The sequence below is a fragment of the Ursus arctos genome, unplaced genomic scaffold (assembly GCF_023065955.2).
Source record: "Ursus arctos isolate Adak ecotype North America unplaced genomic scaffold, UrsArc2.0 scaffold_19, whole genome shotgun sequence".
Lineage (NCBI taxonomy): Eukaryota > Metazoa > Chordata > Mammalia > Carnivora > Ursidae > Ursus > Ursus arctos.
The window spans coordinates 38,907,812-38,935,369 of record NW_026622863.1 but is presented as its reverse complement, the minus strand read 5'-3'; the positions used below and the strand labels follow the sequence as shown (position 1 = coordinate 38,935,369).

General features: G+C 46.4%; 1 protein-coding gene across 1 annotated transcript in view; it reads right to left on the bottom strand.

The window, feature by feature from the left end:
- Nucleotides 1–27,558, bottom strand: part of TDRD12 (tudor domain containing 12) — a 58,679-nt gene that overhangs the window by 2,448 nt on the left and 28,673 nt on the right. The window contains exons 12-27 of the mRNA XM_026484277.4: nt 25,807–25,867; nt 25,345–25,452; nt 22,913–23,098; nt 21,243–21,399; nt 20,625–20,752; nt 18,847–19,038; nt 18,474–18,602; nt 17,231–17,348; nt 16,490–16,629; nt 16,156–16,376; nt 14,018–14,117; nt 7,484–7,671; nt 6,508–6,718; nt 5,205–5,297; nt 3,119–3,291; nt 180–289 (exon numbers count right to left, since the gene is read on the bottom strand). Coding sequence (XP_026340062.2) covers nt 180–289; nt 3,119–3,291; nt 5,205–5,297; nt 6,508–6,718; nt 7,484–7,671; nt 14,018–14,117; nt 16,156–16,376; nt 16,490–16,629; nt 17,231–17,348; nt 18,474–18,602; nt 18,847–19,038; nt 20,625–20,752; nt 21,243–21,399; nt 22,913–23,098; nt 25,345–25,452; nt 25,807–25,867 — 2,315 coding nt within the window. The remainder of the gene's footprint in view (nt 1–179; nt 290–3,118; nt 3,292–5,204; nt 5,298–6,507; nt 6,719–7,483; nt 7,672–14,017; nt 14,118–16,155; nt 16,377–16,489; nt 16,630–17,230; nt 17,349–18,473; nt 18,603–18,846; nt 19,039–20,624; nt 20,753–21,242; nt 21,400–22,912; nt 23,099–25,344; nt 25,453–25,806; nt 25,868–27,558) is intronic.

Here is a 27,558-nt window from a genome sequence, read left to right as displayed (position 1 = left end):
GGGCGGGGGGAGGGGCAGAGGGAGAGGTGGAAGCAGACTCCCTGCTGAGCAGGGAGCCCAACAGTGGTTTCATCCCAGGACCCCAGGATCATGACCTGAGCTGAAGGCAGACGCTTAGCCGACTGAGCGCCCCCCCCCCACCCGATGCCCCTAAGTGAGCCATGTATTAAATCACCAACCATGCTTCTGGTTTTCTGGCTTTGTCTCGGAGTCCGCACCTCTTTCTGAGCTGCTGTCCTGTGGCCGTGGGCTCTGCAGACGAGCAGCATCTTCCGCTGGAGAAGGCGCGCTGGACGGAAGAGGTGAAGGTTAACTTGGAGTCGGACAGACAGCAAACTCTGGCTCTCCATGGGGCCATCCCAGCAAGAAGAGGAAGACAGGCCCCAACAGACCACCAGGCACTCACCACACCCTCAGACCTGCCCAGGGGTCAGGGCTCATTCCTGGATGCGGGCAGGGCCGCCAGCTCTGCTCCCTGCTGCGGCCCCTGTGCAAGGCCAGAGTACATCATCGATACATACTGGCAGATAAGTGCATTAACTCATTAACCAAAAAAGTTCCCTTTCAAATCATTTGAGAATAACCAGCCCTGCTACCCATTTCAAAATGAATAAAAGGGGAGGAAGTAAAAGCATCCTGCGCCCCTGCCCTAGTCCCTCAGCTCCTCCTCCCCGAGACACCCCCTTACCAGTGTGGGGCTACTTCTAGAAACGATCTTTGCATAAACAAGCATATAATGCCATCTGCATCTAAAACACACATACACACTGTTTAAACACCTGGGAACCTACTCCATTCACTTTTCTGCCCCTTTGATTATACTTAGAGACAGATTACTCTGTATCAGTACACAGAGGGCTGCCTCATTCTTTAAAAATGTTAATTTTTTTTTTTTTGAGCAGATAACCACTTTCATGTGGCTCAATGTTTTGAAATAAATGAAAAGGTCTTACACAGCAAATATCTCTCATCCCTGTTCCCCTGCCACCCAACTGCCTTCCTCATAGGTGACAATCTAATTCATTTTTTGTGTATCCTTTGAGAGATAATTCCAGCCTGAAGGAGCAAGCCCATATATATACGTGCACGCATGTGTGCACATGTGCACACACACAACTATGGCATGGGGGGTGTGCGTGTGTGTCTCCAAAGGGACTTCCGGTCGACACACATGAAGCCTGTGAGTGGCATCCCACAAATGGCGAAGGCAGCATCTTGTGTTCCAACCACCCAGGCAGAGACCCCTCCCCAGGCCTCATGCTCCCCACGGTGCAGCACCAGACCCTCCAACCCCCTCTCTTCCACCCCAGCTCTCGCTCCTTCACCAGACCCCCATCCACTGGGGTTCCATCCCTCCTTGTCACACACTTCCCGAATGGTGACTCTCCTCCACTCCCAGCAGACAAGTCTTCCCCAGCAGCTTTCCTGAGCTCCAGGCTTATGCTTTCCATAATCTTTACACTTGACGTGTCTCAAACCAACTTGAGATCTCTTCCTCCCCAACCAGCACTGTGACACCATCCACCATGCCAATACCAGCCCAGGGCTCAGAATTCTACAGTCACAACCCTGACGTCTGTCAGACCCCAAGTCCTATGGCTTCCAGATTTTTCACGTCCCCAGGATCTGTCCTCTTTCCCAGCCTGCTGTAAGAATGGTACCCTTCTCGTTCTGATCCAGATTACCACCACAGCTTCCCGATCCAGCTCCTGAACGGAGTCTCTGCTGGGCAGCCGCCATCTGTACACCCTCATTCTCAGTCCTCTGCGCTCCTGCCTGTGTGTGAGCCCTCACGTGCGCCAGACTGCTGCACACGTGCAAAACCGAGCGTGCCGAGGGCCGAGCGCAGGACGGAGCCGAGGCTCGGGTGCAGCTGCTGTGTCTCACAGAAGTGACCGAGCCTCGTGTTCATCGAATCTACTGAACTCTAATGACATCTTTGTCTTAAAAAAAAAAAAAATCTCATAATTAAGCATGGAGCGATTTTTGTTTCCTGGAAGTGTGTAGAAACGGACATGTCTCCTAATCCCACGGGCACCCAAATTCATTAAGATAAAAATTAACAACTTCAGGTTGAAGTATTTCAACCTTTGCAACATTCTTTGAAACTCTGCTGCGCTCATCAGTCACCAGGGGCCCCAGGCTGACGCCGTGGCCGGCTCGCCGCGCTCACTCCTCAGGCCTCCTGGCAGTGTCTGCCAAGCTCGGGACTCCCTGCTCTGAGACACCCCCTCACCTACCATCTGGGTATCTGCCCTCCCCGGCCTCCTCCTACGCTGCCGCTGCTCCTTCTCAGGCTCCCCTCCAGGGTCCCCACAGCCACCCACCTCCCAACACTGGGCCCCCAGGACTCAGCCCTTGGACCTTGACACTCACTCCTTTGGGCTCTCATCCAGGTCCCAGCTGTCAGGACCCAGGACCCGCCAACAAGCCTCCATGAGGCCAGACGCTCCCTACAAATACATTCCGAAAGCAGCGACTTCTTGCCACCTCCACAAAGCCGTCCCAGCCCAAGCCACCAGCACCCTGTCCTGAGCTCTTGGCACAGCCTTTGTCCCCCACCCCCAGCCTCTTCTCAACAGAGTAGCCAAGGATCTTTTGACTAAATCATTCCTCTGCTCAACACCTTCTCAGGGCTCCACCTCTTCAGAGTGGGAGCCCAATGCTTGCAAATGGCCACAGGGTCCAAACAAGATCTCACCCAGACGGCTCACCCCCACACCTACGGTTCTCCCCGCGTTTCCGCACTAGTCACGGCACCTTCCTTCCCGTTCCCAGAATCAAGGGATAACTGAGCCTGCTCTGTGACCACCCTGTGGGGATGCCGTGTACTTTTCCAGTGACTTCCATGGTCTCTCCTGTTTGGCTTGTGGAAGTGCCAACTGGGACAACCAAATCCGGAACACTACTGGGCACCAGCTCTAATTATGACTCCGCAATTCCGTACGTGCACCAAACACACGAAGGAGAACGTCGACAGTACTACCAAAGTGGTCCAGAGCGGGGGGAGTGTCTCCCATCGGCAGAACGGGTAAATAAATCGTAGTACAGTCTCTAAACTCCTGAGTTCTATTCCCACAGAACAGCACTTCCCAAAGGGAGACAAAAACCCACTTACAGGGCCTGGCTCAGGCTTTCAGCACCATGTAGCATTTTAGCTCCTTCGTGTAAAGTCCTGAGCTGTTCCACATGCTCGGAGTTGTCAATGCCCATTCCCGTCGACAAAATTTCAGTACGAACATTGTAATCAATAACGGACGTCTTCAAATTTGAAAGTTTTGTAATGTGCACCTTGAATCAAAGAAGAAGTCCATTTGCAGGAATCAGACTTTGAACTTTCAAATCAATGGGAAACGCTCTCGTGTGACCTCGCGATCGTGGGCCTCTCTCTGCAGCTTCCAGCTGATCTCATAACCGAGGGGACATGTGAGATTCTTCCAGAGCCCACTCCCACCCTGCAGAAGTACGATGAGGGCTGGGGTTGGGGGGACCCTGTAATGCTGGGACCACACACAAAGTTCCTAGATCTAACTTTTTACCTCTCTTAACAACAAGGACCCTAAGGCTCAGAGACGTCGATACCCAGAAAGGGCCTACACCATGGCCCTAAATCCTGTGTTCTGGGCAGTTTCCTCCACTAGTTTCCTTCTGCAACCAAAAGATTCTCATCCTTCTTAACTTACACAAACTATGAGGTCCTGCAACTTTGCGATTCCTGCTGATGGGCGGTGCGGACCCAAGACTGGGCGTCCCTTTCACGGCTGGGGGGGGAGCCGGCTGCGACCAGCGGGAGCACCTTCCTAAGCCAACACCAGGGATGTGTTCCCATCTGGGTATGGCAGAAGAGCCTTTCTCCCCTCACACTGGAGGCTGAGCAGTCTAGGGGGAGAAGGAAGCAAGTGGGGGGGGGGGCTGTCTCTGCTCTACCATGCCATGGATGCCGCTACACGAGCTGTGGGAGCAGAATACCAGATTTCTTTTTCGCTTCATTTCCTTAGCTATTGTTCAAAAAAAAATCTCTTAATAAAATTTCCATTTTTTTTTCTCTCCAGTGAAGAACCAGAATGCTATTATATAAACCAAGACCTCAAATCTTCACTTGACCTGCACTGGGAATCTTTACCTAATCCACTAAAAATCACTGTCTCCTCGGACCTCTGAAATCTTACACCCAAACTCCTCTTTGTAGGTGTTAAGGCTTTTCCATTCTCATAAAAATAACTTTCAGCAGAACAATTTTATGAACGGAATTCTTTTAAATGTTATAAACATACTGATTAAGATTTAAGTCCAACAGAGAACTTCAAATTGGAAAGCAGAGTTCTTGGGATGCGAGCAGTCAGAGGGCGGTGATGCCGGCATCAGAGGGGATGCGGGGAGGCCCCACGTACAGGTCCTGGTCTGATACTCAGTCCTGCCCACCCCTACGTCAGCTCTATGGGATAGGAGTTTCTGTTCATGGACAGAAGCCAAGTGTCCCACACAGGACCTAGCACATAGTGGGTGCTCAATAAATATTTGGTGAAGGAATGAGGCAGAAACTGTAAACGTAGTAAAACCTATCTTTGAAAGCCCAAGGCCTGGAGTCCTCGACGTGACCGATCCCACGTGGGGACCCCAGCCCTGACACGGGCCTTCCCCAGTGTTGTGGACAGAGGACTGTGACACCGATTTAGTGGTGGACAACCAATGCTTGAGAAAACATGGAACAGAACTGTATATATCAGAGACTGTCACATGTAGCGAGGAGAGTGTCATGAAGCTTGTTTCCTTTGTGTGAATGTTGGCTTGCAACGTTAAGGGATTCCCTTAAACAAAGAAACCTACAATTCGTGACCCAAATAACATCGAAAAAAACAACTCTCCCTAACACAAAGCCCCTCAAAGCCTCCACTTCCTTGAGGCAAACCATTATTCAAGCAACAAATTAGAATAATGTAATTTAAGGGGTCCATCCAAAAACAGATTTCTTTTAAGAAAACCACATACTCAGGGTGCCTGGGTGGCTCAGTTGGGTAAGTGTCTGCCTTTGGCTCAGGTCATGATCTCGGGGTCCTGAAATTGAGCCCCACATCAGGCTCCATGCTCAGCGGGAAGCCTGCTTCTCCCTCTGCCTGCCACTCCCCCTGCTTGTGTGCTCGTTCCCTCTCTGACAAATACATAAATAAATCTTTTTAAAAAAAGAAAGAAAACTGCATACTCACCATGGGATCGATCCACACAGTATTTCCTAAAGCCAGTATCACTTTGGCATCATGCAATTTTCCAATAATTTTATGATGAATGTACCTAGTAACCTAGGAAAAAAACCACTCCGGTAACTTCTCTGAAGCTTTTGGAAAATATCTTATTCTGTTTATGCTGTATAGTTTTGCAAAAAACGTTTCCATGCATTTTGCTTGAGCCTTACCCCCACCCAGTGAGGCAGGCACAGAGGCCATCGTGCCCCTGCGTGGATGAGAGTAATTAACAGGGGAGCTAAGGAAGGAGAGAGGCAAATGGCACCCCTGGACCCCCCAAACTGCGTGCTCCCCATTGTGGCCACGTGTCCTCGCTCTCCTCTGGGAACGGTCAACAAGTCTGTCTTTGGAAGCTCATTGAGCCTGAAGAGACACGGAGCTGAGGGGCCCCGGGCTTCTGTGTACCATGTCCCCAGCACGTGGCTGCTGTTTTGTAGGCCCTCAGCAGACACGACACGTCTGAGCACTCTTTCAGGTCCATTTTCGCTCCCATACAGCAGACAAGATTAGATTGCTTCCATCCCCCTTGAACCTTGCACAGTAATTTGAAAGAATATGCATGGGAGAAACTTCCCCCATTTCCGGAGGCCCCTCTTCAAGAAATACTTGTGGTTGATCATCTGGACAGACCAAAGGTTTTCTGAAGACAAGAGCCGTGACCTTCTTGCTAATGGCTACATCCCCAGAGCCCAGTGATACCAGCCCGCAGTGGACAGTCAGTAAATACTCTGCAGAAGGAACAAGACCGCTACTTAATAAGGAGCATTTTTATCCAACCTCCAACAGCAGTGTTGTGTGTACGTCCTGTATTGTGAACTCACTCACCTGTTTATTCCCTGGACCATGTCTGACCTTGTTTATAACCCAAACTGTTTTTACTTTGCCAACCGTAATGGCTTATTTTGTGTCCTAGTAATCGGACTACATGAAATTTAACCTTCCTTTGAAGAATCAAGCGCATCCTTAGGAAGAAGACTCACTGCTCTGGTGATGAGCGGGACCACCTGTCTGGTCTGTGCCTGGCTGGTGAGGGCTGCCCGCCCCATCCTGGACAAGCTGACAGCCAGCTTATCTCACTGTGATGTGTGTCTTAAACCGATTCTAAGACTGTGAGCGCTAACGATGATGACAGCCACCCGTACAAGGGTCTTCAACTATTCGGGAACATGAGGCATCTTACCCAAACTCAGTATTCTAAATTCAAATAAACCTCAGTTCTGTGTACATTCTGAAAGTCAGCAGAGTATAAAAAGCCCAAATAACTTACCTTTGGATTCCACTCAACTTCATTGTCAGCGGGTTTCGCCCTGCAAACAATGAACTCCACCGCCTGGGGGGGCAGAGTGTGGAAACCATCCGGCAGACGCAGCAGCTGGTCTCTCGTGACGAGTCCAGTCCGGCCTTCATCTATAAACTGTACAAGGACGCTATCCGGGCCCCACGTGTCTTCTTTTTGGCTCATCTCCAGTACCTTGACCCTAGAGAACAACCGTGGCTTCAGCGTAACACTGTGATCCCAAAGGAAAATCATCTTTGCCTCCACCTACTCATTAAATCTGAGAAGACTCCAAACTGCAAGGTTCTTTTCCATACTAGAAATAAAAATTAGCTCGAGCCATCAAGAACACTCAGAATGGCTTATTAATTCAAGTATACAGAAGCATTAAAAATGTGCAGTACTTCTGAAGAGAGCAAATCCCTTGATCAGACAACACAATGAAAATCCACCCAGTGAGGCGAAGTTCCCATGTTTCTCGACTGAGCGGAGCCAGGAATGGCACGGGAGGGGGTGGGCAGGCCCCTGAGGCTCACTGCCCAGGTCGGAACCCGGACCACGCTGCGTACTGAGCCGACGCTGCACAGCCTACGTCCTCTCGCCAGGGCTCAGCCTGCTCATCTGTAAGAGGGACCCACTTCCCGGGAATCACACGAGTGTGAAGTGAGGTGGAGGCGTCTACGTAGGCGGCACAGAGGGACGGCTCGGGAACCGTCAGTGTGTAAGCATGACACCATCTTCCGTGCTCTGCGCTCACGAGCCCAGGGTCCGACGAGTGAGTCTCAGGTGCAGAACCATGCCAGGCAGCTGGGGGGAGCACAACACCGCCACCACCCCTCCAGGGGGCAGCCAGGCTGCGTCCACGCACGCCGGGGCAGATGGACATGGGCAGAAATGGGGATTCGATACCACTGAAAGTTGCCTTCTGCTTCACGACTCTTAGAGGTGAAAGACATAGACCTTTTACCTGTGAAAAAGTGTTTTTTCTGCTAATCCATATAATCCAAGTTTCTCCACCTTTTCAACGGTCGTTTTATTGCTATTACCCTTAAAATACTCATTCATTTCAGCATTCAGAGTTGCGTAAAGATCCACTTGTTTATCAACGATTCGACCGAAGTAATGCGTTGCATTCAAAATATAGAAGGGTATTATCTGAAAAATAATCAGCAGACATATTGAGACAACAAACTCAATCTAAACCAAAAAGCTCTCTGCAGAAATCAGCCCCTGACCTAAGAGCCCAAAGCACTCCACCAGAGATGGAAACATGAACCAGGAAATTGGCCAACACACGAGACAGAACCTTCTCGTACCCACAGAGGACAGTGGTTTCCCTTTAAATCTAAGGGAAGACTTTTTGTTAATCTTATTATTAATATTATTATTATTACTGTAAATTTTATTTATTGGACAGAGAGAGACCCAGCGAGAGAGGGAACACAAGCAGGGGAAGTGGGAGAGAGGCAGGCTTCCCGCTGAGCAGGGAGCCCGATGCGGGGCTCGATCCCAGGACCCTGGGATCATGACCTGAGCTGAAGGCAGACGCTTAACGACTGAGCCACCCAGGCACCCCTGTTAATCTTATTATTTTAAAACTTCATTATAAATTACAAGTGTTTGTTTACTCCCTAACTGCACTTTAAAAAAATTGTTCTTCAATATCCCTGTCTTGAGCTCTTTCTGATCTTTGTTCCCATAACAAGCAGGATTTTATCGAGAACCTACTGTGCAGAAGGCGCTAGGCATACGAGATAAGCCACGTCCTACGGGAACCCCCTGCCCCGACCCACACGCGGACAGACGGGCCACGGCTAGCATGTGGTCAAGGAAGACAGGTCACAGTCAAGCGTACTCAGGGTGGTTGGTGTGCACGTGTGTTAGCAAGAGTATGGAGAAGGCGCTGCACACGTGGAACAGTCTGCATGAAGGCGGGGAGTGGTGAGCTGCCCCAGCAGAGGCCAGGGAAGAGGAGTCACTTGCTGGGAGGGCGGAGGGGACAGTGCTGACTGGTAGGCAAGCAGGCCAGGCGGCAGGGGTGAGGTATTCCGCTGAGATCAATCTCACCGGCTAACAGCCCCCAGCCCTCCTCTGTGGTGCCCCCGAAGCCCCCCTGCTTGCCATTCCCCCACTCTCACCGCCAACGAGCCCTGCCCTGTGCCACAAACATGCCACGCTAACTTCTACCTAAGGGACTCGTGGTTCCTCTCCCCAGAACAGTCTTCCCCAGGTCTTCTGTGGCTGGATCCTTACCCTTTGGCCCTCAGTGCAACTGACTCCTCAGAGACTGCCTCCCTGCCCGTAATCCCCAAAGGCCCCCTGATACTTTGCTGCATTTCACCTTCTCCAGAGCACTTGTCACCATCTTTCCCACTCACCTGTCCCCAAAAAACCCAGATATGTGCCCCCAAAACCCCTGGTCCTGGGCACATGGGGACAGTCCCTTTCCAGCCACACCCTCCAGCCCCCTGTTTTGACTCCACTCTCACAACCAGTCCTGTACAAAACTAATTCACTCTGTTACAGTCACAGGATACAAAGTAAGGACACAAAAATCAACTGCATTTCTAAACAATCAGAAAATGAAGTTCAGGGGCGCCTGGGTGGCTCAGTCGTTAAGCGTCTGCCTTCGGCTCGGGTCATGGTCCCAGGGTCCTGGGATCAGGCCCTGTGTTGGGTTCCCTGCTCAGCGGGAAGCCTGCTTCTCCCTCTCCCACTCCCCCTGCTGGTGTTCCCTCTCTCGGTGTGTCTGTCTTTGTCCAACAAATAAATTAAAAATCTTAGAAAATTAAGTTCAAAGAAAAATAACATTAGCATCTAAAAACATGAAATGCTAGGAATAAAGTTAACACAGTAAGGACAAGATCAGTCTACTGAAAAGTATAACACATTGCTTAGAGAAATTAAAGGTGACCTAAATAAATGGAGTGACAGATATACCATGTTAATGGACAAGACTCAGTATTGTTAAAATGTCAATTCTTCCATAGTTGTCTACAGACTCAATGCAATGCCACTCAAAATCCCATCAGGCTTCTAAGTACAAACTAGCAAGCTGATTCTAAAATTTTCTATCGATATACAAAGGAATAGTCAGAAGGATACTGAAGAAGATGGGCAAATTGGAAGACGTCCCTACCAGTCTCCAGGATTACTTATAAAGCTACAGCAATCAAGCCAATGTGGTACCACATAAGGGTAGACAAAGAGACCAAGGAATAGAATGAAGAATTCACAAACATGGTCTCTTAATTTATGTCAAAGGTGCCAATGTAATTAAGGGGGAAAGGAAGGTCTTTAGAATAGACGATGCTGGAGCAACCAATTATCCATAAGGAAAAAACTTTCTCCTTACCCACACCACACATACACAAAATTTAATTTGAGATGGATCATAGACTAAATGTAAAACCATAAAACTTCTAGAATAAAAAAATAGGGAAGAATCTTTGCAACCTTGGGGTAGGCAAAGATTTCTTATGGCATGAAAAGCACAAAACGTAAAAGAAAAAAGGATAAAGAAGACTTCATCAAAATTAAAAACTTCCACTTTTCAACTGAGGGAAAATATTGGCAACATATCTGACAAACAAACGTATTCATAACGTACTCGACAAGACAACTCAAATTAAAAAATGGGCAAAAACTGTGAACAGAGAATTCATAAAGGAGATACAAAGGGTTAAATAAGCAGTGAAAAGAGCTCCAAGACTCTTTATCACCAGAGAAATGCAAACAAATATCCATGCAACAGGGCAGCAAAAATTAAAGACTGAGAATCCCACATGCTGAGCATGTGGACCTACTGGAACTCTCCTAGGCAGCACTGGTGAGAATGTAACATGGTATAGACTGTCTGAAAGAATCTTACACACACACACACACACACACACACACACACTTATCTATGACACAGCATATTTCTACTACATCTCACCCGAGAGAAGTGAAGATGTAGGTCTACAAAGACTCGTAGCACAGGAAGTTCAGAGCAGCCAGAAACCGCAAACAACCACAGGTCCGTCAGCTTGGGAACCAACTAGAGCACACCCACATGAAGGACTCCTGCTCCGCCACGAGCAACACGACAGAGCTGAACCTCAGAAGCATTACGCTGAGTAACAGAAGTCAGACTCGAGAGACTACATACTGTGGGATTCCATTTATATGAAAGTCTAGTAAAGACAAAGCTCTAGTGGCAGAGGCAGATCCGGCGGCTGCCGGGAGCCGGGGCTGGGTCTGAGGACCGACACGAAAATGTTCGTATCTTCGTTGTGGTGGTGGTTACATGATTGTATGCATCAAACTATACCCTTCGAAATAGGAATTTTTATTGTATGTAAACTGTACCTCAATACAGCCAATTAGAAGTGGGGGTCTGGTTAGACAGGGTCTGGGAAGGTGGCAGCAGTAAAGTGTCATACGTTTTGACTCTCTCTGAATCTCCACATAAAGACAGAGCAATGAGATGGCAAAACCCAATACCAGGGATATACTCTGCAACAGAACTAACTGACAAAATATCCCCAAAGTACCCCAAATAAAAGCAGATGCGGAAGATAACAAAGGCGAAATCTAGGTGACCTTGGGTTTCGTGATCACCCTGGGGATAGGCCAAAAGCACGATCCATGAAAGACAACTGGAAAGCTGGACTTCATTAAAATTAAAATCTTCTGCTCTGCAAAAGACTATAAGGAGAACAAAAAGACAAGCCACAGACTGGGAGACAGTTTTTGCAAAGCATATTTCTGATAAAGGACTGGTGTCCAAAATCTACAAAGAAAGCTTACAACTCAACAACAAGAAAACAGACAACCCAAATAAAACAAGGGCAGAAAAACCCTGAACATACAGCCCACTGAAGAAGACATATGGGTGACAAGCACATGAAAAGATGCTCAACGTCATCAGGGAAATGCAAATTAAAACAACGAGATGCCACTACACGCCTACTAGAATGGCTAGAATCCAAACACTGACAACATCAAATACCGCGAGGGCTGAAGCAACAGGAACTCTTGTTCTTTGCTGGTTGGAATGCAAACAGCACAGCCACTTCAGAGAACAGTTTGGCAATTTCTTACAGAGCAAAACAGTCTTACTATACGATCCAACAATCAGACTCCTTGGTATTACCCAACTTGAGTCGAAAACTCATGCGCCCACAAAAACCTCCACACGAATTTTTCTCATCACCTTATTCATAATTGCCAAAACTCGGAAGCAACCAAGATGTCCTTCAATAGGTGAATGGATAAACTGTAATGTTCAGCAATAAAAAATGACCTATGAAGACACAAGACGACGTGGAGGAACCGCAAATGCACATTGCTGAACAAGAGAAGCCAGTTTGAAAAACCCACATATTGTATGGCTCCAACTATATGACATTCTGGAAAAGGCAAACGAGGAGACGGTAAAGTATCGGTGAAGAGGGGAAGGGTGGAGCATGGGAGATTTTCCAGCAGTGTAAGAATTATGTGATACCATTATGGTGGATAGGAGTCCATTTGGCAAAATCCCCAGAATGTGCTCTACAGGGAGTGAATCTCAATGTAAACTACAGACTTCAGTTAATAATGAAGTATCAGCACTGGCTCATCAGCTGTCACACATGCACCACCCTAAGGCAAGATGCTAGTAATAGGGGGAACTTCTGGGGGGGTAGTAGAGGGAACTCTATTTTCTGCTCAGTTTTTCTATAAACCTAAACTGTTCTAAAAAATAAATATCGATTAATTTAAACAACAACGATAACAAAATAGCAGATGAACAAAACCCAGCCAGATCACAAAGCTTGCACGGTGTCACTGTCTGATGGACCCAAACACAGGATTCCGTGAGCAGCAACAGGTACTCACGGGAAATACAGGGCTGTGGAGGGGGGCAGTGGGACGAGAGCAGCTGAGCCTAGAGGCTTTCATCCACTCCAACAGTGGGCGAAGCCTGAGGCCCTGTAGAGTCTCGGAACTGTCCATCCAAAGACACCAGAGATGAGGGACGAGAAGGGCCAGACGCAAGTGGGGGAGGGAAAGAGGGCCAGGAAATCTTAACAATCTCAGAAACTACGTCTCCATATTTTTTTTAAATAAGAATCAACAGAAATGAGAACTCCGAAATTATAAAGGTGACCCTGACCCACACCTCCTTCTAAAATTTAAGGAAAAAATATTTTATCTAAAAAGGAGCCGTAGCAAGGTATCAAAGTCAAAACCCATATTAAATCATAACAAAAAAGAAAATGAGAGTAACAGTCCCTACAGATAATGAGAGCCTCTAGGAAAGATGTATCCACAAGACAGACCAAAATTGTACCCTTCCATTTCAAAACAAGCTACCTTTCCTCTTAAGAAAATAATGGGGCACCTGGCTGGCTCGGTCAGGGAGCCATGTGACTCTTGGATCTTAGGGTTGTGAGTTCAAGCCTCACATTGTGTGTAGAGACTACTTTAAAAAGTCCTTAAATAAAATAATATGTAAAAGAGATACATACATAATAAATGATATGTAAAAGAACAACATAAATTTTAAAAAACTTAGAAATGAGGTGACAGAACTAGGGAGAAAGAATGGTGCGAATGAGCAGAACGGACCTGCCTTAGGAAAAAGGGAAGGCAGAAAGGAGAGCAATCTTGAACTCAAGAAGAAAGGAAGAAATATTAAAAAGGATTCAAAAGAAAGTGACAGGGGTGCCTGGGTGGCTCAGTCATTAAGCATCTGCCTTCAGCTCAGGGCGTGATCCCAGGGTCCTGGGATCGAGCCCCGCATCGGGCTCCCTGCTCTGCTGGGAGCCTGCTTCTTCCTCTCCCACTCCCCCTGCTTGTGTTCCCTCTCTCGCTGGCTGTCTCTCTCTTTCTCTGTCAGTCAAATAAATAAATAAAAATTAAAAAAAAAAAAGAACAAGAAAGTGACATACTGTCACTTAGCTCAGCAATTTTATCTACATCTCAGAATTTTCCCCAAAGGAATAATCATGGATGTTGTGAAAAGATGAGTGTGCTATCACTGCATTATTTTTAATGGTCCCCATCCCTAGATGGAAATAACTTCCTGAAAATAAAACTAAAAAACCTCTTAACCGTTGAAGTGGTTTATCTATTTTCCCAATCTGACCCTGGTTTTCTAAATAAACTGGGGTCTTGAAATAAGGCACCTTATAAGGATCCATGCGTATTATCAGATTAATGGTGGTTCATGAAGAGTGTCATAATTACTCCACTGCTTAAGAATTAAGTATGTTCAGGGGTGCCTAGGTGCTCAGTTGGCTGAGCGGCCAACTCTTGGTTTCGGCTCAGGTCATGATCTCAGGGTTCTGGGACTGAGCCCCATGTCAGGCTCCCCCTCGGCACCGGGATCTGCTTGAGGATTCTCTCTTCCTCTCCCTCTGCCTCTCCACCCCATGCTCACATGCTTGCACACTTGCTCTCTCTCAGATAAACAAAGCAATCTAAAAGAAGAAGAATGATCATTAATCGCTGAACAAAGTGCAGCGGAACTTACTTTGATGTATCCAAATGTTGGGAGTGCTTGGTTGGATAATTTCCTTGGCATGTCTGTTTCTGGATTAACATGGTGTCTATCAGGACAGATCCTTTTGTCTCTGAAAAAAAGTAACTGGCTTTTAAAAACAAAAACAATAATTTTTAACATGAATTTTAAACTATTCTTCAGGAAAATTAATCTATAATTGAAATCAAAGGACCTTTATTCTAAATATTTTTAAGTAACCATGTTAAATAATTCAGATAACACAAGCACACTAGTGAAAAGAAGTCCTAAAATTTAATTAACACTGAATTAACTTAGAGAGTTACTCTATTATTTCTCTAGACACTGTAAATGAAAAAAATGTACTTCCAAAATAAAGACTCCGAATCAGAAATTTATCACCACAACCCCAAGCAAAGGCTAATAATTAACCTCTAAACCAGAAGTCATTCTGTAACCCAAACTGAGAAATAGTTAAAGCTTTGGTTTCTAAAGTCAACAGAATAATCGAAATTGCCACTAATAACCTGCTTAATGTACCATAGTTCAAGAAAGTTAAAGTCAACAGTTACCTTAAAATGAAACTCAATCCAATCAATACACATCAGACATCTCCAACCCAGTCCCAGCGATTGCTGATCAAGGACTGGCATCACGTCTGGGTCAGTGAGAAGGCCCCCCATGACGGTGGAGATCTCCATGCTCTCCAAACTGATTGATACTATCAAGGCACGTGCTATCAAAGTCAGGTAACGTTTCTGAGGAAACTGACAAGCCTATTCCAAAACGTATGTGGAGATGCAGTTGACTTAAAATAGCCAAACAGCCTTGATGAAGAGCAAAGTTGGAGAATTTACATACCAAATTCCAGGACTCACTAGAATATAAGCTACTGTGAGAGAATGTGGTACCAGGGTAAGGACAAAGAAACCAATATAACACAGAGAGTCCATGAGTGGACCACATACGCTATCATCCGGTTTATGTCAAAGGCACCAATTCAGGGAGAACACAGTGATGTCTTAAAAAAAGGGTACCGGAGCAAGCGATTATCTGCATAGGAAAAAGTAATCCTTTCCCCGTATCTCACACTATACACAAACATTAAACTCACTCTAGATTATACACCTAAGTGTGAAAACAGTCTATAAAGCTTTTAGAAGAAAACAGAGAAGAGTGTCTTCATGACCTAGAGATCAGCAAATATTTCTTACACAAGGACACAAAACAACGGCAACCAGGAAATACTTCATCAAAATTAAAAAGGTCCGCTCATCAAAAGACTCTTACAAGAGGAAAAAGGTAAGCCATGGACTGGGAAGAGAGCTTCTCAAGGCACACCTCTGAAAAAGCAGTTATATCTAGAATGAATAAAGTACTCCCACAAACCAAAGAGAAAAAGGGTAACACCCAATTTCAAAAATGGGCAAAAGAACTGAACAGGCTTGTCACAAGAAGAGGCTGGTCAAATGTCCCACAGGCAGGTGAAAAGACACCCATCGTTGATTACTCGGGAAATACAGATGGAAACCACGGTGTGACACTATGCCCCCAGGACCGCTGTGTCGGTGAGGGTATGGAGCCACTCAACTCTCTCACACGCTGCTGATGGGACTGTGAAACAGTCACACACCTCCGAAGGTTACAGGTGTGCTCACCCCGTGACCCAACAACCCCACTCCAAAGTCTACACCCCCAAGGAAATGGGTGCTTATTTCCACAAAAAGACACATGCAAGAGTGTTCACAAGCTTCATACATAATAGCCAAAAGCTGGAAACAGTTCGCAGGCCTGCCAACAGGAGACTGGATACATACATTGGGATATATTTACACAACAGAATACTGCACCACTCAATAGATAAATCCATCCCTCAGGTCCACACAGGAACAGAGATGAATGTCGCAGACGGTAGGCCGAATGTTCAATTCCATTTATATAAAGTTGGAAAATGCACAAACTTCATCAACACGGATAGATTCTGGGGAGGCAGTTACTTCCAGGGGGAGGGCAGATTGGGAAGGAGCATGGGGGCATCTCTGGGGTGTCCCCCAGAGGTGGGTGTGGTTGACATCGTGCATATCCAGCAGTAAACCTATCACTGGGCACTTTATTGTACATTTCAATTTTTAAAAAAACGACTGGCTTACTTGCAAAAACCGAAAGCCTTAAGATATGGACAAAGAGGCCTTCTGGCTTTTTTATCTTCTTTGGCTTCTAGAACCCCTGCAGTAAACTCATACAGCTCCGAGGGAATCTTGGCATCTGCTCGCTCCAGGTAGCGCAGGATGCCGACCGCGTGGCACGCGTTCCTCTCCGTCAGCAGCAAGACGGACTTGGTCTTCTTATCTCCCTGTTCTGCAGGGGAACCCTTAATATTGGGGGTGAATAAAGGCAAAGGTCATCCATCACAGTCTAAATGATAAAACTTTGTGGGCACAGAAAATGCCAGTAGAATATTTAAAGATCATAAGTTCATCAAACCTGCTCGATGGAACTCTGAAAATGACCAGACATGCAGTAGAGGCGTCCACCAAGAATTTTGGGGGAGGAGGGAAAGCTGAAGTGAATCACACACGTGGCATCGGTGATGGCCAAGAGTGGTATGCAATCATCTGTTAAGGCTGGAGAGAAGGATCCGACAGTCACAAACGAGGCTGTGCTTCTCCTGCACTTACTCTACAGACCAATTCCGGGAACCGTACGTGAACACAGATCTCTACTGCATCTTACTCTTTAGATGCCAACAAACTTCTTCCCCATTTTTTTCCCCCCAAATGTCACAGCACAGTGATTACATTCCAGAGAAAAGTGGTCTCCCTAATGTTAGCTTGGAAAATGCGTCTTTCTATTACGAATGTAGGCTGCCCATCAATCTTTCACTTATTTTATACATTTTGACTTTTCGATGTCTAACATGGTAGTTTACAACCATCTGTGACAGATTTCATCGTAGGCACACACACGTACGTTCCAGCTTGAACCCCAGGGAGAAGGCCTACACTCAGGGCTGCTACACTCAGAGCTCCAAGGGCCCCTGCCTTCACCTCAACACCAAAATCTTGGTGGAGCTTACCCTTCATTTTGAAATTAACATTACTAATAAATTCTCAGTAAATCTGGGAAATGATGAGAAATCTGGAGACGAGCTATACAAATAAACTGAAGACATGATTCCTATTAGCTCAGCCTTCTCTAAATGGAAGTAGAAATTAAAACACTTACCTAATACAATGTGAGAGCCAGAACTTAACTTCTTCTTCCACTGTTCTAAAACACTTTTTAAATTAAAAACCATTTCTTTATGCATTTTCAAGCAAAATATTGAACTGCTTTCTACTACCTAAAGATGAAACCAAATAGGCCAGTTCACAGTCAGGAACATAAGCTTGAATTTAATTGTTCCATCAATAATTATCAGTATAAAACATTTAAAATTATCTGTGAGGGTATGACCTCATTGATCCACAAACTGTACGAACAAGATGATTGTAAATTGAAACAAACATATTTCTAAAATTCTATAGTTTGTATCTAAAAACTTGCTTGAGTGAAAGAAACATTCCGCTAGAACTATTTTCCTTCCTTTTTAAATAATGGGTGCATACACAGATGTGTGTATTTATTTTTACACATATGTGTGTGAATATATATGTATACACACACATCAAATTTATGTGCCAACACGTCACACTTTTTCATGAGACCTCTAGTTCATCATTGCTGAAAGGTGTTACGTACTACTGATTCCCACGTATTTTTTATTTTTTTATAGAACCTTTTTAAAAAAGATTTATTTATTTGAGAGCACGCATGCGTGCGCATGTGCAGGGAGGGGGAGGAGCAAAGGGAGAGGGAGAGACAGAATCTCAAGCAGACTCCCCACTGAGCATGGAGCCTGACGCAGGGCGCAGGGCTCGGATCTCAGGACTGAGATCACGACCTGAGCCAAAACCAAGAGTTGGAAGCCTAACCAACTGCACCACCCAGGAGCCCTTGATTCTTTTATTTTAATATATATTTGGCTTCATTTCTACATTTTATTATTTATGTAGATTTAGATTATATTAAATAAATCTGTAGCCGATTTAGCTGACTTTTCTGGCCACATGATCAACCTCTTGGTGTTATTTTCTCTCTTCTGTAAACAGGGTACAGAAGTCGCTGGCATTTCTTTATGAATGGGTTCCTTTTAATGACAAAACACAAGGCACTGGCCTCCTAGGGGAACATCAGCTTCCTTGGAAAGGCTGGTCCCACCTACTTGGCTCCTCCCCCAGGGCCCCGCCTCCCGCTGTCCTGCCTCATCGCTGCGAACACTCCCCAGCACTAGCCACCTCTTCCTCCGACTAAGGATCAACTGGTAACCTTTTATCCCCCGTCAAATATTTAACTACCCGTAATTCTCTGATGATTTCGAGATTCAGTCACGGTTTAAACACACAGTAAGGACATTTTATGGGCTCACCTTACACACTATTTCTGTTTCAGCTACAGAACCGGTGAAGATCAAGGTCTTTTGCGCTTGACTTGGAACGAAATCTAGAGTCTGGAGTAAAGTGGAGGTTTTTTCACATTCTAGGCAAAGGTGCACTACCTGGTAATGAAATGCAGCAACAATGTGGTTTTAAACACATTCGAGGTGCTCCAGTTTCAGTTTTCATCGCTAAGTGAGGAACTGAACAGAAGAGCATGCACAGAAAATCAATATAAATCTAAATACACGATTATAGATCTGTGCATAAGATTAAAGCTGTAGTATTTTAGGAGGAGGCCACGAAATCACGGCTACTCGCTGGAGTCCATCAGCCCCCACCTCCCATTGGCCCGCAAGGCCGCACCTGCTGGACGCTGCCGTAGAGCGCGGCCTCCTCCATGGCCGTGACCACGATGTAGGGGTCGTTCATGAACTCTTTGACCAGCTGCTCTATATGTCTGCTCCAATGAACACCAACAGCAACAATCTGATGTGGTGCGGATTCCCTTTCTTCAACGTCAATATTTTTTTTAAAGTTATCTAATATAGCAAACATCTAAAAAAATTAGTATAATTTCATTTTTACTTCAGAAGGGAGGAATAACTGATTCACAGAACATGACAGGTAAAGAACTGTGCATTTTCTGTTCTCGGAGCGGCGGAAGGCCTTTCCAAACAAAAGAGAAAAAAAGTAAAAAGGAGAGAACATTAAGTATAAACAAAAGAAAACACACACAATAGCTGGGTGAATGTGTAACATATGTAATGAAGCATGAACATCCTTCTATTAAAAAGTTCTGCAAACGGACTAGAAAAAGATGATCCTGCCAACAGAAAATAAGCAAAGAAAACGAACGAACAAGCAGCTCAGAGACCAGTACGAGTGGCCGTACGAACGCTCGACTCGACAAGTAATCAAGGAAATGCACGTGATGCTAACACGATGCCTCGTTTAACAAGCCCACTAGACACAGAGCTGGCCTAACGCTTCCCACTGCGCGGGGCGCGGGGCAGCACGCTGTCCGCGGCAGTCTCCGCTTTCAGAGAGGCAACCGTACGTGCAGGATTCAGGATATTAGTTTTGCAAATCACAACTGCAGCTGTGGAGGCATTCACAACCCTGCACAGGCGCACACGGCGGGGCAGCAACAAAGCCTGGGCTGGAACCCGGCACATCACTGCTCCCAGATGAAATGCCTGTGGTCATCACGTTACACTGCGCCCAAGAAATGCCTTCTTGTAAGAATCCAGTCTGTGATCCATTAATCCCCTTCCTACGAACTTATACTAAAGGAAATGTGCAAAAAAGATGTATGCTGCTCAGCCACATACACTCACAAACATGCTAAATGTCCAAAAATCAGACCGAAAGAATTATGCTATGCCCACAGGATTCCATACTGGCCCAGGCCAGTGAACGATCACACTGGAGAACAGTTACTAATACTCCTGACACCGTTTACTGAAAAATGCAAGTTATAAACTAGCTATGAAATAAGGCCTGATGTTAGTTCCATGTGTCGCCAGACACAGGGATTACTCTCAAACAGGCAGAGTGATTACCTGTGAGTGTAACACAATGGATGCTGGGATTTTTCAAGTGTTTTCCTCTGTATCCCAAGTTTTCTAGAATAAAACTTATTGCTTTCATAATCATAAAAATATCGATATTTTGGAAAACCTCACTGGAAAATAATCTTTGCTCTTCAAAGAGAACTTTAAAATTTGGGAAGGAGGGGCACCTGGGTGGCCCAGTCAGTCAAGCATCTGCCTTCAGCTCGGGACATGATCTCAGAGTCCTGGGATCGAGCCTCATGGAGGGCTCCCTGCTCAGCGAGAAGCCTGCTTCTCCCTCTCCTTCCTGCTCATTCATGCTCTCTCTCAAGCGATCTCTGTCACTCTTTCTCTCTCAAATAAATAAATAAAATCTAAAAAAAAAAAAAAAAAATCGGGGAAGGAAATTTCAGACGAATTCTCTTCACAGCTATAAAAGTTAAAGGGAAAACCTTTCAAGATTAACCGGTTTCCCCCCCACCCCACAACAGACACGTCATCTCCTGATTCCTAGAAGCAGGTAAGACTTCAATCACATATACATTTATTTCTGAGTGATAATGACATCTTGATGGCCGCCATACTTACTTCTTCGTTAGCGTCAAAGAACAACACTTCCACCTCATCCAAGATGAGGTGACAGAGTCTAAGAAACAGCAAGCTTTGGTATCTAAGGAGTCTCAGGAGGCTGTGGGGTGTCGTAACAATGATATCACCTACATTTTGAGAGAAGACAAGTAACATTCAGAGTTTCCACAGGTTTTTCTCACACTTCCTTTGCTAAGATGCTACACACTTCCTAGAACTTCTAATGACCCAAAAAGCGGTTTTTCTTGCTGGGACGGGCGAGGCCTGCCCGTCCAGGCCAACACCTGTCCTTATCTGACTGACACCTGGGCTCCCACCAGTGTTTGTGCTTCTGAAAGGCAGGGGTGGGGGTTCAGTCAACATCTAACGAACAGGAGATATTTGATAAATAGTTAATGAGTGAAGGAAATCATGGCGTTTTCTCAGTGGAACGGCTGTAAGTTGAGGTCAAACCCTCGCCCTACTGTGCCCGCCCCATAACGGACAGCGAGGTCCCACCTGTAGCTGGACGAGTGACATCACGTGACAAGCCCATGTCCCGGGCAGTGGCCGCGCCTGACTGGCAGGGCTCCACTACGCTCCGCGGGGAAAACCAAACAGCTTGGAAAGGATGCTTACACCCCCTTGGAAGCTTCATGTTTTTGGCTTCATCTTTGTGGAGTCCGATTATTAGCAACATAGGATGAAGAGGCCTGGAGGATGGGCTATAGTCTTCCAGTAATTCAAAAATAAATTGGGCCTTTTTCCACCCAGGGCACACAATGACTGCCAGAGGCTGCAAAGACAAAGTCACATAATTTGGGGCAAAAGTTAGGAATTGAACCTAGTCTATGCTGAAGCGTGCAGAACGTCTCCTTGCATGGAGGAAGCGCTACACACTTTGTCTGCTATCGTCACTGTCCTGTAAGTCAGAAAAGATATAATTCCATCAGAAGGGATTCAGACACACGGACTCAGATTCTTCTAGGGCTTACACGAAGCATTCGCAAGTGTTAACTCATTTTGTCTTTAAAACACTCTCACAGGGTAGGACCTATTATTACCTCATGTCACAGATGACGAGTGTGAGACACAGAGAGGTAAAGTTAGTTGCCCAAGGCCACACAGCTGACACCCGGGAGCAGCGGGATCTGAATCCAGGGGTCTGGCTCCAGGGCTCCTGCTCCCAGGGACCAGGCAAACTAACTGCCTCCTGAAAGGGGCTTTAAGAAAGGTTAGCCTCTCTTCCTTAGGGGATAAGTCAGCTACGGCTCCATCCGAACGCTGACTGCCACCATCTCACTGTTCTCTCCTGAAGGTGCACTGCCTGCCAAACACCGTCTCGGACACATGCCCTCCATGAACTGAAGACAAGAGCAAGTCTCCCCTCTCCTTCACGCAGATCCAGGTGGGCGCCAGCGTCCAGGCGCCGGGCCTGAAAGCGGGCTGACCACAGAGACGTGTAGAAAGCAGAGGACACAAGAGGCAAGAGCCGGACATCTTTTCTGACCCAGCCCACGAGGGTCAGCTGCTCACGGAGGGATGCAGATGTGACGTCAATACATAACAACCCTGCCAACGCAGACTTCCAGAGGGCAATCATTAAAACCACATGGCAGACTGAGAAAAATGAGCATCTCTCCCATATGCAATGGTGTCTTTTCTCACTACGATCTTTCACCTTCTAACGAGGAATGGAGCTGTCCGCACTCTATCCTCTGAGACATGTCTGAGACAGAGCTCTCCTGTATGGGCGTTCACCTGACCGCCCGGACCTGCAGTGCATCACCTGACCCCACACCCCACTTCTCTCCTTTCCAGCGTCTTTCACAGCTCCTTGCAGATTCCCGCACACGGGAAGAATAAAGCAGGGTTCTACACCAGTGTGGGCTGCTGTGGAATAATTAAAAGAATGTGGGACATGATGACAGAAAAATCTGAATTCTAATCCCACTTCTTGTCTCACTTGTCAGATGAGGCTAATTTTCTCATCTATGAAACGGTGAAAACTGTACTTGGCCTGACCATCTCACAGGGTGACCGTGACAGAGGAATCCAATCAGTGGAATACGTTTATAAATTATATATTCGTCTCCAAATGCCAGAAATGTCTTGGCTCAGCCGATGGCCACAACGGGGGCTCCAGGGGGAGAATCAGTGTCAGAGAATCAATGATTCTGGTAAGTTCCTGTCTTGTCATGGAAACCAAATAAGTAATGTAACCCAAACTTCACCAAAAGTTCAGCACAAAATTTAAAAATAAATATTTAAGCCATGCTGTTGTTGAAACAAAACTGTCTCCAACTTACTCCATTTCTACTTGGTAAAGACTTGTAGCAGCCCCTCATTTGCAGAATTGTAAGGACTGGTGGCAGGTACAGCAGCGGATCATTTCCACAGTGAGAGATGACCACCACGTCCCAGCCCCGGGCTATGGGAGGCCAAGAGTAGGATTCCGCGTGGCTAGGTCCCGGGAACTTGTTTCTTTGAAGAGCCTACAAAACAGCAGCCACCAAAAAACCACAAATGAAGCATAGAGAACAAAAACTCCATCTCTTTGTTCACCCCCTCCCCCAAACAACAGCCACTACAACTGCTTAATCTGGTATTTTCTAAGACCTAACTTGACAAGTGCCCGAGTCTTTTCTCAGAGCCAAACTCCTGCCATAAGACGCCTGCTTTTCTAGGCTCCAAATCAAAACCAGGTGCCTAGAGCTCGCTAGAGCAAGGACCTGGCTTCTCCTCCTAATGATCGATGACTGCGTCACCTTTAGTTACAACGTTTTGTTGTTGTTGTTTTTAAACATGCCTTTACTGGGGCACTTGGCTCAGTCAGAGGAGCGTTCAACTCTTCATCTCGGGGTCGTGAGTTCAAGCCCCACACTGGGTGTGGAGATTACTTAAATAAAACTTAAAAAAAAACTTCACATGCCTTTATTTGCTTATTTTCTATGTAACAGTCACTAAAACCTCCCAAGTCCTGCAGCGGAAGATTCTCCAGCCACACTGACCCTACGTTCCAAGAGGCTAAACTCATGAGCGCAACTGGTAGGTGATTTCCTCGTCCCCCGGCCCTGAGCCCCGGGAGCGGCACAGACCACTGACAGTGTGTCCCGCGTGCAGCCGTCCCCCTGCGGCCTCCCTGCACTGCCCCTGCTGCCTGCAAGGCCGGTCATCCTTCTCGGCTGATTTTCTCGCTTTGGTGGAGAACATACTTAAGGAGCATCTTTCCTGAGGAAGTCAGTTCTTGTGAGACCCTTCATGTCTGAAAATGTCTTCATTGCCAGTTTCGGATGGACCTCAAGGTTGGAAATAACTTTTCACCAGGACCTCAGAATCAGTGTCCCTCCGGTGTTACCAAAGGCAAGTCTGAAGCCATTCGTGCCGGAAAAGCCCCCTGGTTGGACGCTTCACAGCCGAGTGCCCTCGATCCTGCCCCCTCACTGTGCTGGGCTCGTGGGAGGGGGGACTCTACCAACTTGGACAGTCCCATTAGGTCTGGGAATCATTTGTGTGTTGTCCTTCTCAGAATTTTCTGCCCACCGTCTTCACTCTTTTTAAAAAATCCCACTTCAGAGACTGGACCTCCAAATGACCCTCAAATTCTGTTTTCCCCCATTTCCATCTCTTTTGTCTTTTTGCTCTACTTTCTGATAGTTAGCTTTCATTTCCCCTCTCCAATCTGGTGCTTGGTTTCTATTTCTACAGCATTCTGAATTTCCAAGAACCTTTTTATCCTCTGGGCCTTTTTTTTATAGCACCCTGTTATTGTTTAATAAGTACTGTTAATACTTATCTCTGAGAGTATTTATTTTATAGCATTATCTTCTACTGCCAACGCGGTTTCCTTCAGAGTTTTATTTTGATCTTTTTTTTTTTTTTTAAAGCGCTTTTCTTTTCTTTTTAGGTGAGAACTTTCATCAAATGTCTTTTTAGGTGAGAACTTTCATCAAATGTCTAAGGAACCCTGATGTGTGTTCGCAGGGAGGAAGCCACTAAAAGCGGGCTGGAAGATGTGTGGCCAGAGCAGAGCTCAGCTCCGTGAGTGTCACACCCCTGCAGGAAGCCAGGACACCGAGCAGGTATCTTTACTGGGAGAATTCATCTGAAGGGTATTTCCAGGGCCAATTCGGTTCCTTCAGAAAGATCGTCCTTCCCAAGAGGCTGACTGTGAATGCTCGGGAAAGGGCGGAGGGAAGTTCAGAACCCCCGACTCTCTCCTTCCTCTACTAGTCAGCTGCACTCTGCTGCCTGTTTTCCATCTTCTGAAAGCGTGCGGAAATTTCTAGGCCGCTAGAGACTTTGCTCTCATTCAATCCACCCTCATGGTTTCAGCTTCTTTCTTTACTTTTTTTTTTGGAATCAAGAAGCAAATAGATAAGCACGTGTGATCAATTTACTAGTTGAAATGGCAGGTCTCTAAAGCAGTTTCGAGAAGAACACTCGGAAATACAGCGTAACTGCCCTGGCAACCTGCTGCTCCTTCCAAGCCCCTTTCCAGAGACGCATTTGAAAACTTACCTCAGAAAAGCATTAAGAGCTACACAGTGGTTTCACCACAAAAGAGTTACTCACTTACAGGAAGTTAACCTGAAGAACACATGAGAACTTAATAATGGAAGCTGAACAGAGGATTTCAATAGCCAAGAAATTATACAAGCGCAGCCTTGGAAGGGTTTCCTAAAAATCCTCCTACGTGAGAACAGGTTCCTTCACAAGCCCGTCTTCAGGAGCGCTTTACCTTTCTCAGGTCCGCCGAGAGCGGGGACGCGTCAACGGACAAGCAAGGCTCGATCCTGTTCCGGAGCACGGCCAAGGGCTGCTGGGAGCTGGAGCGCAGCCTCTGCAGCTGAGACAGCACGTGTGCCCCTCAGACACCTGCCCGTGAGACGCCCCCGCCCCACCCACCAGCGCAGGAAGTCAACCACTTCCTGCAAGCGAAGGACAGCCTAGGTGTCCATATGCTCATCAAAACCCACCAAAACTACCAAAACGAAAGGAAGAACATCTACTACCCCCCCAAATAATAATAATTGCTCTAAAGCAATAATTCACTGGAGAATCTCTAAAAGGGTGTCTTCAGGGAGAGTCCCCACCTAAGGGGGGTTTTCGCTTCTAACCTCAAATCCAGACGAGGAAGGAGAGGGACTTAAAGAGTAAAGAGCTGTCGTGGATTTTTAGTCTTTTCGTAGGGTTGTCATACCTGCTGCAGCTCAGAGGCCCCATCAGCTCTCAAAGGATCGGGATTTAAAAACTGCAACAATCTATAAAAGAGTGCAAAGGACAATTTGAAGGAAAAAGGAGTCAATATTTCTTCAACTGAGTTATAGTTTTAATTCTTCCTCGACAGAGATAAGATGAAATACAGTTGGCCCTTGAGCCACGCGGGTTTGAACCGTCCACACCCTCTCATATGCGGATTGTTTACGGTACAGGACTCAAAATGTACTTTTTCTTCCTTATGATTTTCTTAGTACCATTTTCTTTTCTCCGGCTTACCTTATTGTACGAATACAGTACATAATACATAAGACATACAAATACATGTTAATTGATTATGTTATCAGTAAGGCTTCTGGTCAACAGTAGGCTATCAGTAGTTAAGTTTCACGGGAGTCACAAGTTCTATGCAGACTTTAACCGTGTGGGAGGTCAGCACTCGGAATGTCCATGTTGTTCAAGGGTCAACTGTATATCCCAAAGTATAGCTGTGAAATTACGGCTCGTCCCGTTTTGTCCTGTATATTGTGATGCAAAGACCACAGAGGTCAGCTCAGTACGGTACTTGCCCCTGAACCCGGGCCCCCAGGCTGTGGACACAGCGCTGCCAATCCCAGGAACACTCGTTCCCAACATGAAGAGGGACTGCATGATCACCAGGTCATCTCACGTTGCTGAGACACCCACCGCCTTCTCCCTTCTGTGCCGTAATGTTGAACCACTGGCAGAGTAACTGCCCTAGCTGAATCAACAGGTTCTAAGTAAAGGGCATTTAGCCCAAAAGGAGAGAAGATACCACCTTTTAATACAAAATAAAAGGCAAAAGAGTATCTCAGGGTTACCTATCAAGTTATAGTTTAACATAATTAAAGAAATAAGCTGCGCGGGTAATGCAAGGTCTCTCGTTCCAGGAAAACCACCACGTGCAGCCCCACGGCTTTCGGGGAGTAGGGTGGAGGGCTGCCCTGGGAAGAGGGGGTCAACACAGCTGCGCTGACGGCCACCCACAGATCTGTGGGCTCTGGGGCTGTCTTCCCAGCCCCTGGCCCGGGAGCCCTGTGAGGAGTTTGCTTGGGTGCAAGGGTGTTACGGGGCCAGAGGGTGGGCTCCAGAAGGCAGGCAGCCCAAATGGCATTGCAGTCTGCACCCTCCCCTCAGTCATCCCGGGCAGCTCAGTGGATACAGCATGACCAGCCCAGTTCTGAACTGTCGTAAACTCCTTGTCACTCTGGTGACTTCAGAGCAGCCAGTAACTTGGAATACAAGGGTGTTTTAGGCTGGTGTGGTAAGCAATCATAAAAACGAGTATGAGAATGTTTCATGGATTAAACAAGTATGAAATAAAGTTACTACTCCTTTGTTAACAACTCATCAGTGAATACCTTTGTGAATCTGATGAGACAAAAAAAAAAAAAAAAGAAAGAAAGAAAGAAAAAAAAGAAAAGAAAAACCCATTTCCACACTGCAGGTAACTAAATAGTTTCTCCAGCAGGGGGAAGACCCACCGAAGCAGCAGAGAACTGGGAAGGCAGCACACGCAAACCCACAGATCAACAGCCCCAAGGACCAACCATATCTAATTTGTTTCATGAAACTTCACCAAGGGAATCAGGAAGGGGAGGCAGAAAAGGACTATTTACAGTGGAACAAAGATTTTAAAAGAAAAATCTATCCTAGTGAACAGAAAAAAACAATTAACTTCAAAGCCTACAGCAGACACTGTAGGTGTATTTTC